This window comes from Psammomys obesus, unplaced genomic scaffold (assembly GCF_907164565.1).
Source record: "Psammomys obesus unplaced genomic scaffold, mPsaObe1.curated_primary_1811, whole genome shotgun sequence".
NCBI lineage: Eukaryota > Metazoa > Chordata > Mammalia > Rodentia > Muridae > Psammomys > Psammomys obesus.
Genome location: NW_026596162.1, coordinates 8,350,624 through 8,364,151, shown reverse-complemented (window position 1 = coordinate 8,364,151; position 13,528 = coordinate 8,350,624). Strand labels below are relative to the sequence as shown.

The window sequence follows — 13,528 nt, the reverse complement described above, 5'->3', positions numbered from 1 at the left end:
CCGTAGGTTGCCTGCAGGCTACATGTCACTTAGATTTCCTCTCCACTTATCTTCCATTTTTTAAAAACGAACATGGACCCTTTTCTGGTCCATGCTGGGGTGCACACTGGCTTGATTTCGTGAAGCTATTCTGCAGGCAGCCATAGCTGCTGTGAACTCATGAATGTGTACAGTGGTCCTGCCAAATACAGAGGAAGCCAGTTCACCCCATTCCTTCCTGACCTGTGGCTCTGACAATCTCTCTGCCCCTTCTTCTGTGACGTTCTCTGAGGCTGCGGGTGAGGAGGTGTGATATAAATGACCCTTTATGGTTGAGCACCCTGCCGGCACTGATTCTCTGCACTTTGACCTTTGTGTTTCTACAGTAGCCACCAATCATGGCACAAAGAGACTTCTCTAGTGAGGCCTGAAAGCTGACCTCAGGTACAGGTAGAGACACGGATTTAGAGGGCAATTTGACACTATGCCCACTTAGGAGCTGTGCCTTTTTAAAAAAAGAGACAGGAGTCACATGTAAATGGCATTCCTAGTGGCCAAATCAAGCACAGGGAAAACAAATTTAAAGTTAGTAAGTCTACTGGCTATAGGCTGGGAGTCTGTCTTAAAAGAGCTTTACAGGCAAAGTTTTCATATTTTTAATACTTGACGAGTTATCTGAGTCCCTCCTACTTGCATTTATCCAAAGGGAGGAGGAGGTAGAGTCGGAGTGAAGGGACTGCTTCAGAGAGGCGATGATTTGTACACTCATAGAATGAGAAGCCCACTCTCATTTCAGAAATGAGCAAATCAGAGCTCCCTGACAGCGGTGCTCAGGAAGCAGGTACTGGGAGTGTCTGTCATGAGAACCACATCCCTTTAAAAACCTTCCTGGTCTTCATTCTGCTTTCCTTGCATGGACTGTAGGTTATTAGATCTGTGGCCTGACATTCAGGCATAAGAAGCCACTCACTCCTTAAGGGGCTTGCTTGTGAGTGGAGCAGAGGGCAGAAGCCCAAGAAACAGGGGAGGGAATGGTGGTGAGGAGAGACAACAGGATGAGCTTTTAGAAAATGGTGGAAGAAGAGAACAGAAGCCTGGAGGAGAGCTGAGGGAGTGTCGGATTCACAAAGAGAAACAAAGGGGCTACCGACTAACTTGTGTTATTCTCAAGGTCATATAGCGAAGCCTTAGGCCTCGGTAGAGAAGTGGGTCTTTGGAGACTAGCTATGTTTAGAAGGGGTCAAGATCATGCGGCCTCTGATAAGTTCCCCCTCAGAGGACACCCAGACAGCATTTGCTCCGTGCATGAGTGTGCAGCAAGACAGGGACCAGGCCACTAAGACGTCTCCAAAAGAAACCAACATATTTTTGCAACTTTACCTGGGACTTACCTGCTTCTGTACCTGTGAGAAATAAACTTCTCTTGTTTAAGCTACCTACTGCAGAGTATACCAACCCAAGACTGTGACAAAACCAAATCCAATCCAAACAGACTTCCTACTGTCTCCTCTAAAACCAAGAGGATGAAAACTCCTTGTCATTCTCTATACATTTTTTTTCTCTCCATATCTCTGTGTACTTGAAAATGGCTACCTGTTTTGCTTATCAAGTCTCCAGAAATAAAAATTCATGTAAAGTATTGATTCTTACCCTCATGCTGTATTAATGAGAAAGCTTAAGTACAGGTAAATAAACTAAGCAAGCTCCTATAACCAGCAAGCATCAGAGCCTGGACTTGAACCCTGGCAGTCTGGCTCCAGGAATGACATCTTGTGGTTGACCTTATCCTCTCCCCTCACCGCAAATTTTTCTAGCTGGCCACAGAGCTAGGAAACACATGGTTAACTTTCCACTGCAGTGGGGATTCACTTCCATACTTTGTTTTCCTGCCTTGTCCAAGAATCATTTATTCATGATTCTTCCTCCATGAAATAACCCGATCTTATCTGCCAACGACCATACATAAGTCATTTTCTGCTGTGTGTTGAGTTTTACTGGAGCAGTGAAAATCAGGGTGAATAATAAGAAATGGATTGTCAGGGCTTGAGTGAAAGTATTCAATTATAGAAAAGGTGGAGTTCGAAGTTCAGATTATTTATAGATCAAACAAAAGCAGTCATTTTTTGAATTAAAAAATAGCCAACAAGAAAAAAGGAAAAGCCTACAGGAGAGATGGAAAAGCAGCTGAGACTTAAAAGCAATTCATTATCATATCAGGAGTTATTAAAGGTGAGAACAATTCCAAGGCTGGCACTTCTGCTTGGCATCTGACAGAGATGATGGTAATCGGAATCCAACAAATTAAGATATGGGGTTTAACTCAATAAACAGCCAGTGAGGAACAAGGCCAGCAGCCACCTTACCTGCTGATGTGTGTTTGAACTTTTCACTTTTCTTCTTCCTCCATTTCCAAGGCTTGAAAATCCTTCCCAGGTTGGCAAACTTACTCCTCCTCCGAATGGGCGGGGTGTGAGTCCCCGGGACCAGTGAGTCCGAACGCATTGCTGCCAGTCTCTCCACTTCTTCAGCTGGTTTTTCCCAAGAAAGTGATGGAAATAAAAAGAAGAGGGAGAAAGTATTAAAATGGGAGGCTCACAGATGGCCTGCATTTTCCATGGTGACAGATAATAAAACCACGTGACTTGAGCTCTGTTTGCCTTTTGGAATGCAAGTCATACCAATGTGTTCCGAAAGCATGGAGACAGTCAGCCAAATCCTAGAGATCTAGAACACCTTTACCAAATGTGCTTATGCTGACAGAAGCAGGCTCTCACTGTGACATCCAGACTGGCCCCAACCTCAGGCAATGCTCCTGTCTCAGCTCCCTGGGTGGCGAGGCTTATAGGCCTGTGCTACCACCCCACACAAATTTGCTCAGTCTTCGCTAAGCTGGAAGGAAAGGGGGATGAAGGTTTCAGGGGCTCGCCTGGCAGGTGACAGGATTCCACAAAGGCTGTCTAAAGACTCACACAAGAGTTGGTGTGGTAATTTCTCAACCAATATATGGTAAGTGTAACCTTTATAGAACTGTTTGCTGAGAAAAAGGGAGGAAGAAGACATTCATCTGTATCTGTTCTGGTGCCCCTGTCTCTCCTACCCATTGCTTGCCCCTTCCTACTGCCCTGCTGCTATACTGAGACCCTTGAAGCACTGAGATCTGGGCAGGGAGTGGTCCCTTCCTATTAAATGGGCAACATTAAAATAACTCACACTTTCGTTAGATTTTCATGATTTCCCCACTTTCTTTTACCCTGGAGTCCTGCTTTAAAATGTTTCTGAGCCGTGAACTCTGGGGAACTTTTTAGAGACACTCAGACTGATCCCAATAACCACATTGCTATAATTTGGATTTCCAGTGTTCCCCCAGAGTCTGATGTCGGTGCTATCAGAAGGTAGTGCAATCTTTAGAAGGTGGGGTCCACCGGGGAAAGTTCAAGAGTGTACCCTTGAATAGGATATTGGGACTCCAGATCTTCTTCCTCTTGTCTCTTTGCTTTCTGGAAGCTAGGTGGGTTGGCAGCATTCGTCCACCATCTGATCCATGATCTGCTACCTCATTACACGCTCAAGACAATAGGAGCAGTTGGCCACAGACTGACACCTCCAAAACAAAGTATCCCTCTTTATAAGCTGATTGCCTCAGGTGTTTTGTTACAGCAATGAAAAATTAACTAACACAAGGTTATTAAGACTTTCAGTCTTAAAGAAGGGTTATGGATCTTCCTTAAAGGCTACAACCACCCACCCTCCTTTACTGTAGAGTAAAGGAAACTCTCCCAAGTTGCGTGGGTATTTCCATATTTCAGCAACCTAAATATACTCCAATTTAAATTTCTAAGATAAGAACAACAAGTGAAGCCAGCTTCCTGGGCAGAATTGAGGGCGGAATGAAACCAACCTTCCAGAAAGCAAAATTACATCTAAAATTGTGGCGAATTCAAACCACGGTATACGGTCTCCAACAATGTCTTCACAAAAATGTCCCCTGGTCTCCTGCATCAAACACAGTCCTTGAGAGCTTGACCCTGTGGCTGGAGAGTTGCCTGTTGGCATTCGAACATGCTTTCGACCTAGGCCATCTGTTCCCCCGACAGATACTTTGTGGTATCAGCTATGTGTCAGTGTCCTGTGGCAGTCATACTGGTGACAGATGACTAGATGGAACTTTCTGAGCAGTGGGATTTAAGGGCCCATCAATGCACCTGGGAGGCCTATAGGAAACAAAGTCTACTCATAAGTCATGTGACTGCCTGAGTGACCTGAAGAGCAGGAAAGAGATCATTCCCAACTCCCAGACTCAGGTCAGCAGAAGGGAAGCTGCATTATTAACACAAGGAACACAGTGAGGTGGACACAATTTTGGGGGTAAAGACGGGAAAGATTTGAACATGCCAAAATAAAGAGGACACTTAGCCCTTCAACTACAGGTGCTCTTAGACCGAGGATGGGGTTGCATCCTGATAAGATGTCACTAATTAAAGTGCCATTAAATACCAGACTCACTCACTACATGTGACCTACTAGGTATTAATCCTTAGCCACAAAGAGAACTGCAAAACATTGCTATTTCCTCTTGAAACTGACTTACTAGAGATGGTCCCTGATGCTGTGAGCATTGCCAGCGAGGATGTTACCCAGCACCACCAGCCAAGGAAAAGATCTAAATTCAAAATGCAAAGTGCAGTTTCAACTCCACTATCACCTTCACACCACCATAAAGCTGAAAGATCCAACGTCTAGCCTTGTAGGGTTGGGGACCGTCTATACATGATACATGACTCAACACATAGACAGCTCCTCTTCCCCATTGTTTAATCAACTGACCATTTAATAATGTGATAGACACTATGGTCACTTCTGTGCGGGAGGGGGTGCGCAACAGAAAAGATGTAATTGTGAGAGCAGGAGTGAGGAGCACAGGAGACAGGGGTCACTGTGTCCAACACTTCAAAAAGGGCATTTGGCCTAAAATGTAAAGGACTAATGTTGATTCCCAGAACTGGAGAAAACCCTGGAGAGAGCTTGTGTTTTTAGGTTTTGATAGAGAAGAGTAATTTTCTCCCATGGAAAGACAAAGAGAGAGAAGTAGATGCCTGGCAGAAGAAACACACCCAGCGGGGCTGAAAACATGGCCCATCTTGGAACATCAAGGGTCTGAACCCAGCAGTGACTCAATGGAGAACTTTTCTTGGAGGAGTCTGGAACCTGCTCGCCTCAACTCCTGACAGGGCTTTATTGCGCATTTGGGTTTTTAATCTCAGAATCAGAAGGGAAAGTATGAAAAAATTTTAAAGGCTATCTGACAGTACTGTATCCAACAAATGTGTATCAAATGCTTACTCTTTACTAGAGACTAGAGCTATATCGGTATCCCAAACAGCACACCGCCTGGTGAGGTTATACCAGGACATAGGGTAAACAAGGCTGAGGTTTAGAAGACGCTAGAAGCTATAAGCTTGTGGGGGTGGTTCCCTCAAAGAATGAGTGCAACCTAGTAAAGGAGATCAAGAGTCCTTGGAGGAGGGGCTCAGTTGTAATTGGAAGGTAAAGGCTGTCTTGTTGGAGACTATAACATGAACAGTATTTCCATGAGCACTGTCCCTCAAAAGTCTGTGGTGCAGAGTGCTTGATTCAGCAGTGCTCTTAGGCAGGACTTTTGATGAGTAAATCACAAAGCCTCTGACTTCATCCATGGGTGAGTCCACTGACAGATTCCTGATTTGGTGGTATTACTGGGAAATTAGGAAGTGGGACCTAAATGAAGGAAGCAGTCACGGGGAGTACATCCTCAAAGAGACTGTGTCTCCAGCCCCTCCTACCTCTCATCCTCTGCCTCTGTGCTTCCTGGTTGCCATGAGGTGAGCAACTCTGCTCATAACACACTCCCCATCAGGTATTCCGTCTTCCTCTGAGCCCAGAGCAACACAGGCAGCTGACTGGGGACCAAAGTCTCCACACTACAAGCTAGAACACATTTTTAAAAACTGTTTCTCTAAGGTGTTTGTCACAACAGCACAAAGCTAACACTATTAGGACACAGTGGTACATCAAGAGCAATCAGATGTTTCCTACAGCAGACAAGGGCAGATGTGCTGGAATATAAGGAAGCAGGGGCCAAAGAGACTAATCAGAAGCAGTGCCGAGTACCTAGGCAAGGCTGGGCCAGGAGTGCAGAAATAACAGATGTGATTCAGTCAGGGGCATGCAGAAGGAAGAGTGACTAAAGTTTGGGGTTTTTCAGAATTATGACGCTGATATCTTTAAATAGAAGACTGACGAGAAAAAGAAGAAGTAGAACACACTGGCAGCTCAAAGTCAAGGACTTTGGGGCCAGCTAATGTGACCTCTTTGCAAAGGTTAGGATTTTATAGCTCAAGGTCTTGGGGAAGCATTTTAAGAATTTTCCAGGTGGGAGAGCAGAAACAATTGAGTCTGCTGGGTACATTGCGAAATCCACAGAAGGTGAGGGATGGAGATACTGGGAAGAGGGTAAGAAGCTTATGAAATGGGGTTTCTGGGAAGGAGAAGAGGAGAGAGGACCAGCACACACAGCAATGCTCAGTGTCACTAGTCTTTATGTTATGCTGTTGGAAGTTTTCACGGAGGTTCGCATCAGATTGGATGTGGGCAGAAGGAAGCTTCCCCCAGCAGCACTGGGGAAGGCAGCCTGGAGGCTGAGGAAAGAAGGTGAGGATTCGGGAGAATTTTCAATAAGTATGCATTGCAGAGAGCTAAGAAGGGAGTTAAAGTTTAAAAAAAAATAATTAAGAATGGGCTAAAATAAAAATTGAAAGGAAAACCAACTAGAATGGGCAAATAGGCTGTGGTGCCACAGCAAATTTGGACCTCCTTTTCTCTAGATAATACCAGCTGCCGGAGTTGCTGCTTCTGCAGTGGCAGCAGCTGGATTGAATCACTGTGTCCAGTTTTGATCTGGACACAGAAGCAGGGGTGTGGCTCAGTGGTACAGCCCTTGCCTAGCATAAGGAGGCCCCAAGAATAATACCTAGTACCCCAAAACAACAACTAAAACAAGAACAACGACAAAAGAACCTGAATGCAGGGATATGCTTTTTGTTACTAATTCACAACTTATTAAAATGAGCCCAAGGACGATTGCAGCTGATCCAACTCATTGGGAGTGGCATGAAGATAAGTATCACTAGTAGAATAAAAGGAAAAAATGGCCACTATGATTGTGCTGGCCAGTTTTATGTCAACTTGATATGTGCTGGATTTTAGAAGAAGGAACCTTAATTGAGAAAATGCCCCTAGCATACTGTCCTGTAGGTAAGCCTGTGGTGCATTTTCTTGATTGGTGATTGATGTGGGAGGGCCCAGTTCTCTGTGGGTGGTTTCAGTCCCTGCTTTGGTAGTCCCGAGTTCTCGAAAAAAGCAGGATGAGCCAGCCATGAGGAGCAAGCCAGTTTGCAGCACCCCTCCATGGCCTCTGCAAGAGCTCCTGCCTCCAGGTTCCTGCTGTGTTTGAGATCCTGCCCCGACTTCCCTCAGTGATGGACTGTGACATGAAACTGTGAGCTGAAATAAACTCCCTAAGTTGCTTTTTGGTCATGATGTCTTATCACAGCAGTAACACAATGGCCAAACCTATTCTCAGCTACCTATTTAAGCAATGGATAAGAATGATTTTGAAGTTGTTGTATTAAAATAATTATAATCAATTAAGAGTGCTTTTGTAAGCCTAGAGTGGCAAGGAGAGGAGAAAGCATTATAAAGGCATAATTATAAGTTTAGTTAAATGAAACCTTCATAAGTGTATTATTAAACTCAAGATTCTTAGTCCTTAAGTGCAGAAGATTGCTAAGCCAACTAGGTCTAATTGACTTATATTTTAAGCACTCATATTGCATTTTCACCAATTCATCTGATGACGGAGGCTAGCTCTCAACCTGGCTGCTCTGCCATCAGATAATGAAACCAAAGGCACAAGGCCAACTTGTGAATACAGTTTAAAAAGGAAGAACACCAAAACAAAACAGAGCTTGGAATCAAGTACTCTCCTGACTCAAGGATATGAGAGAGAATGGGATAAAGGCAAGAGGAGGGGAAGGGGTGTGGGCCAGGAGTGTTTTTGAAATCAGCCTCTTATTAACACAGATCAACAGAGAGGCTGCTTTGCTGGAGCCCTTTGTTCTCAGCCTCAAAGGTACTTTTCCCAGGCAGCTGGAAGGGGAAGGTGCTCCCTCACACATGAATCAGCTCAGGGTCCAAGGCTAGGAAGGAGAACGATGGCTCCAGAGATGGGAAGCCAGGCAGCCGAGTTAAATCAGGCAGCAGGCAGAGGGAGGCCTGAGCCAGCATCTCCTGGGAACTTCGAAGCTGCTGATTCAAGGGTCTTTCAAAGGCAGTTAGGTCTCTCTGTATTACAACTGGATTTTATTCAATCTGGAGAAAAATGTCTGGCAGATGCTTGCTTTTTTTTTTTTTTTTTTTTTTTTCTCTTCATACTTAGGAATTCAGGAGAAATCGTATTTGACTCCTACATGATTTTAGTGCTGATGAACCCAAAGCCTCTGTGTGTGTGCTGGTGCTGTGATTAACCTCTTGTGTGCTGTGTTGACCGTAGGTAGGCACAGCACTTCACCCGCCATCCTTCCTATTGCATTTCTCAGGGCGGCTTGGCTTTCAAAAGGCCCCTCCCCTCACAAGTTCTTCCCGGCTCCATGGAATGTTGACCGGCTTGATCTTTTGAAGGTCTTGTGCAGGCAACCATAGTTGCATGAATGAGTTCACGAATGCAATGGCCCTGTTATGTCCAGAAGGTACAGTTTGGAAGAAGACCTCCTGCACCTTCGGTTCTTAAAATCTTTCTGCCTACTCTTCTGCAATGTTCCCCAAAACTTGGGGTGAGTGAATACGATACGGAGGTCTCATTTAGAGGAGGTAGGTAGGGTGGCCTGGGAGAAGCTGGAGTGGAGGAGTAGGGATGGATAGTGTATAAATTCATTTTGTATGAAATTACAAAGAAAACAATATTAAAATGCCCCCTTTGGGACAACACCAAAGGCCTAGTGAGTAGCATTTGTAGAGCCTCCCACTGGGCCACAAGTCAGAAGGAAGCCATGTCTGTGCTATCTGATGTTTAGCTGGAGACAAAGGAGACAGAAGGGACAGGACATGTGGTCCTATTGAGAGGCTATGCCTATGTGCCAAGTGGAAAATTCAAATTAAATCCTGGACAGGGTTTCCCGTTTCTTGTGCTAAATAGGACAGTACTTCCCTTAGGCACTGATGGAGACAACAATGACAGGGGCAGTGGTGATGATGATGATAACAATGATAATGCCACTGATGACTTAAGGCTTTGGGATCTGAGACATCATCCAGAGGCCCAAGTGGTAGAGGCTTAGCCTCGGACTGTAGCACTTTGGGGACAGAGTGGAGCCTTAAAGAGGTAGGGCCTAGTAGTGAGAGAAGGGTTACTAAGGAGTTTTCACTTGAAGGAGGTTTCAGAGCCCTGATTCTTTCCTGTTTCCTCTTTGCTTCCTGGCTGCTAGGAAGTAAACAGACTTTCTGTGCTTCCACCAGGATGTTCTGCTTTCTCACAGGCCCAGTGTAAGAGGATCCTGTGACTAGGGAATCTCTGAAGGCATAAACCAAATTAAAACTTCCTTCCTGTTTACCTACACAGGACCAGCACAGTATCAGTCCCAGCAACATTCTATCATGGGAATGGGTGGGCTTGTGGGACTCTACTCTTCCTTGAGAAGGTCTGGGCAGTTAACGATTGTAGGGGGAGTCGATTTCCTTGGTGGTGAAGCCACTGGTAGGTTGCTTGTATTCCTCTATATAGCCCCATCCGTGTTCATGCAAGCCGCTCTAATTAGATTTAGTGGGTCACCGAGAGAGACATGAAAGACAAAGCAAGACTCTTTGGAAAGTACAAGAGCATTAAACCAGAGAGGGAGGGGCCAAAATAGACTAGTTAGTGGTGAATCTGATCAAATTAAATTGTATACATGCTTAAATTGTTGAATCAAATCAACACAAACCCTTTCCTCTATGTAAGTTGATTTAATTTAACTATTTGCCACAGCGACAGGAAACTTAACAAAATGACAACGATGCCAGGAATGATGACAATGGTGGCAGTAACAGTATTAATGGCAGCTGCCAATTTTTTTTAGCCACTGCGTCTGGGCCAATGCTGAGCCAAGCATTTGTATTACATCACCTTTGAAAGCCCTCGCACTGCTGTGTGAGGGAGGCTGTGTCATCCAGTGTCCCCACTGTACAACTGGGGCAACTGGAGAGGGGCTAATGAATAGGAAGCAATAACTTTGCCCAGAAGCAAAGAAACACATGCTTTTTAATTAAGACATGCCGAGTTTTAAAACATCTCCCCACGGCGTGAGGGTCTGGCTCTTCAAATTTGTCTCACTGAATGAACCATAGGAAGTCTTCAGGGGTGAGGAAAGCCGTGATCTTCTGTACAGGAAACGGTTACAAAACAGATGCTGGTGTGAACAGATTCGAGCTGAGCGTGGGGAAATGAGTGGGATCTTACCCTGTGCATTCCCATCTGTGGGTTCTGTGGAGGGTGCCCACACTTGACGATAAGGCATCCTCTGCCAAGTGCCTATGTTATGACCTATGGTTAGAAGATCAGCAGGTGCCAGTTTAGAGAGGAATACACCTGAACCTGCTTCTTAAATGCTATACCTCATGTATGGTGAAAAACAATGTTAATTTTGAAGCCTAATTTTGAAGAATGTGAGTTCAAATTTACCCCTGGTAGATTTTGGTGGATCTGCGTTCTTTTTAGCCTCCATCAGGGGGCTTCCTTCCAGGGGTTCACAATGAAATCTGGCCTTAACCCTAACACTAGAATTTGCCATGGGGAACCTATGCTGGCCAGTTGCCTTCCACCGCCCAGTGATCCACTCAAGAATGATACCAAGCAATGAGACTCAGTTCTGGATCTTGTGAGGACTCTTAACTGACATGCTAGGTTTTGTGTGAGATTACAGACCACAGGTACGACCCCGCCATAGTCAATATTGGGCCACAAATGGAAAAATCTTTATCCAGCCTTGGTTAATAGTGAATGAGCCTCTAAGTCACAGAAACAGTCCATAAGCTGAGAAGACATGATCCTGTTATGCCAACCACTTTCCATTTCATAAGCGTGGCCTGGAAATGAGGCTATTTCTGATCCATGTCCACAGGCAGTCAAGGAATGCAGAGCACAGCTCACAGGCCAGACACACAGGTCCCATATTATCCTACAATTACACAGTCTCGGTGTTACAATTATCAAGATGTTATCAGCAGAGTTCCTCCTGAGACACTCAACACAAAATTCCTGCTTCAGCTCCAGGAATTGAACGTTCAACCACTAACATGTGTAGTAACTGCAGAATCTTAGCAAACAGGCTCTCGCTCATTTGATCCACAGGATGACCTGGGCATAGAAAGTGCTGTTTAGCTTGCGAGTGAATGTGTTAATGCCCGTGTTAATCCGTGGACAATCTTTAAATGGTGTGGACTCTTTTTTCATCAGGTCGAATGTCCTTTCAGTAAAATAATTTTTGCCTTCCAGAGTCAAGTCAAACTTCAGCTAAGCCTGATTTCTCCTACAGAGATGAGTGAATTCTCTCTGTTAAGCCGGACAGTAAACACTGTTGGCGGCTTCACGGACCAGACAGTCTCCACTGTAAATGCTTACCTCTGACGCTGCTCTGGAAAGCAGCGACAGGCCAGCCTATACAAATGGGCAACACAATGTTAGAACACAACTTCATTTAAGACAAAACAAGCGGCTGGTCGCCGGGGCTCAGAGCCGCAGGTGACCTTCCTGCCACTTCGAGGGAAGAGGCTGCCTTGGAATTGAGCCAGGACAGGAGAAGAGAACAAAGGATGACTTGGGTGACAAGACACCCAGGGGGCCTTGGATCCAGCAGAACCTGAACGGAGTCAAACCCTGGACACCTTTCTCTCATGAGCCAATAGCTCTCTCTTCTTGCAAACCCGGTTAGGTTAGGCCGGGTTAGGGCTCTCTCTTACTTGCAAACCAAAGGGAAGGACATAGAGTTTCAAAACTGTACACAGTCTCAACTGTCCTGAGAGTCCCCTAACCAGTAAATTCCACCGCCCACTACTGCACAAAGCAAATTCACTGTGTAATCCTGGGGAAGTCTCACCAGCATTCTCTCAATGAAGCAGGGATAGTACTGAGTCAGAGGGATTAACAGGTGCTTTAATCTGGATCATAATGCTCCCATAGACCAAATGTTTAAGATACAGTAGCAGCCGATGGTCCTGCTGGAATGTGACAAAACCATCAAGAGATGAGGCCTTATGGGAGCAAGTTTAGATCGTTGGGGCCGTGGCCTGGAGGGGGATTTTGAGATCCCACCCCTTCCTGTCTCTCTCTCAGTGCTTCCTGGTTAGTGTGAGGTGAGCAGTGTTATTCCACCATGTGCTTCCTGCTGTGATGCCCTGAAGCTTTATGGCTGGTCCTCAAACAACAGAGCTAGTGACCATGGACCAAAGCCTTCAATGCCAGGGGCCATTAAATCAGTCATTCTTCCTTTAAGATGATTCTTCTCAGGTACTTAAACATACCACCACAGCAGGCATATCCTGACGGTTCCCTTTGTGGTAGAAAGTTTGTGCTCAAGAGGGGCCATCTAAACTTGAAAAGGCTCCTCTGAGACCAGGCAGACAGCAGGGCCAATAACAGCTCCTTTGGGAATGGTGCTTCGGATCCCTTCACCACCTGCATGTGTCTTGGGGAACGATGTGGATTTCGAGCGGTCTCAACTGTGTCTAGAGTTTCCTAACCAGTATACCGCAAGCTCCACAGCACACAAGACCATCAACTGAAACATTGGTTAAGACGTTTGGCTCCTCTTCTGCATTACAAGCGCTGAACACGGAACAGGAGTGCTGCCTAAGAAGGAGCCTAGCTGTCTTCTGGCCCTCACCCCTCATCATGAGATGATTTATTCTAAGTATCAGGTTCCCATTCTTTCTCTAGAGCTCCCAGACATCTCCATCGCATAGGAACATGTTTTCCTAACTTTATTTCCCTCGAATTATGACTAACATACATCACCTCACGTTACAAACTAGCATTTTAAAGGCCCAGATTTGTGAACGTCTGTCACAAATCTCTTAAGCTTTCTTGAACCCTTGTCACCCAGAGTCAATTACAGATATGACTGATTGGTGTTTCTCTGTGAGACATTATGAAGGTCTTATAGGCCCTCATAGACCAATTGTCTTGTGTGGGGCATTACACAGTTACAAGAAAGAAGAAAAAGAGGCATCCAAGAGACTTGTCCAGAATGTACCAACTTATACAAGGAGTTAAAAATCCTGTCTGGGGCTGGTGAGATAGCTCAGTGAGTAAAGATTCTTGTTGCCAAGCCTGATGACTGGAATTTGATTCCAGGGACCCACATGGTAGAAGAAAATAACTAATCACGGGTTTCCCTGTGACTGTCACATAGAAAGTGAGGCATGCAGACACCCATACACACACACACACACACACACACACACACACACACACACACACACA

General features: G+C 45.3%; 1 protein-coding gene across 1 annotated transcript in view; it reads right to left on the bottom strand.

Annotated features, from left to right (window-relative positions):
* Phactr1 (phosphatase and actin regulator 1) overlaps positions 1-13,528 on the bottom strand; it is a 442,461-nt gene that overhangs the window by 179,265 nt on the left and 249,668 nt on the right. Inside the window, exon 5 of the mRNA XM_055595105.1 lies at positions 2,343-2,507. Coding sequence (XP_055451080.1) covers positions 2,343-2,507 — 165 coding nt within the window. The remainder of the gene's footprint in view (positions 1-2,342; positions 2,508-13,528) is intronic.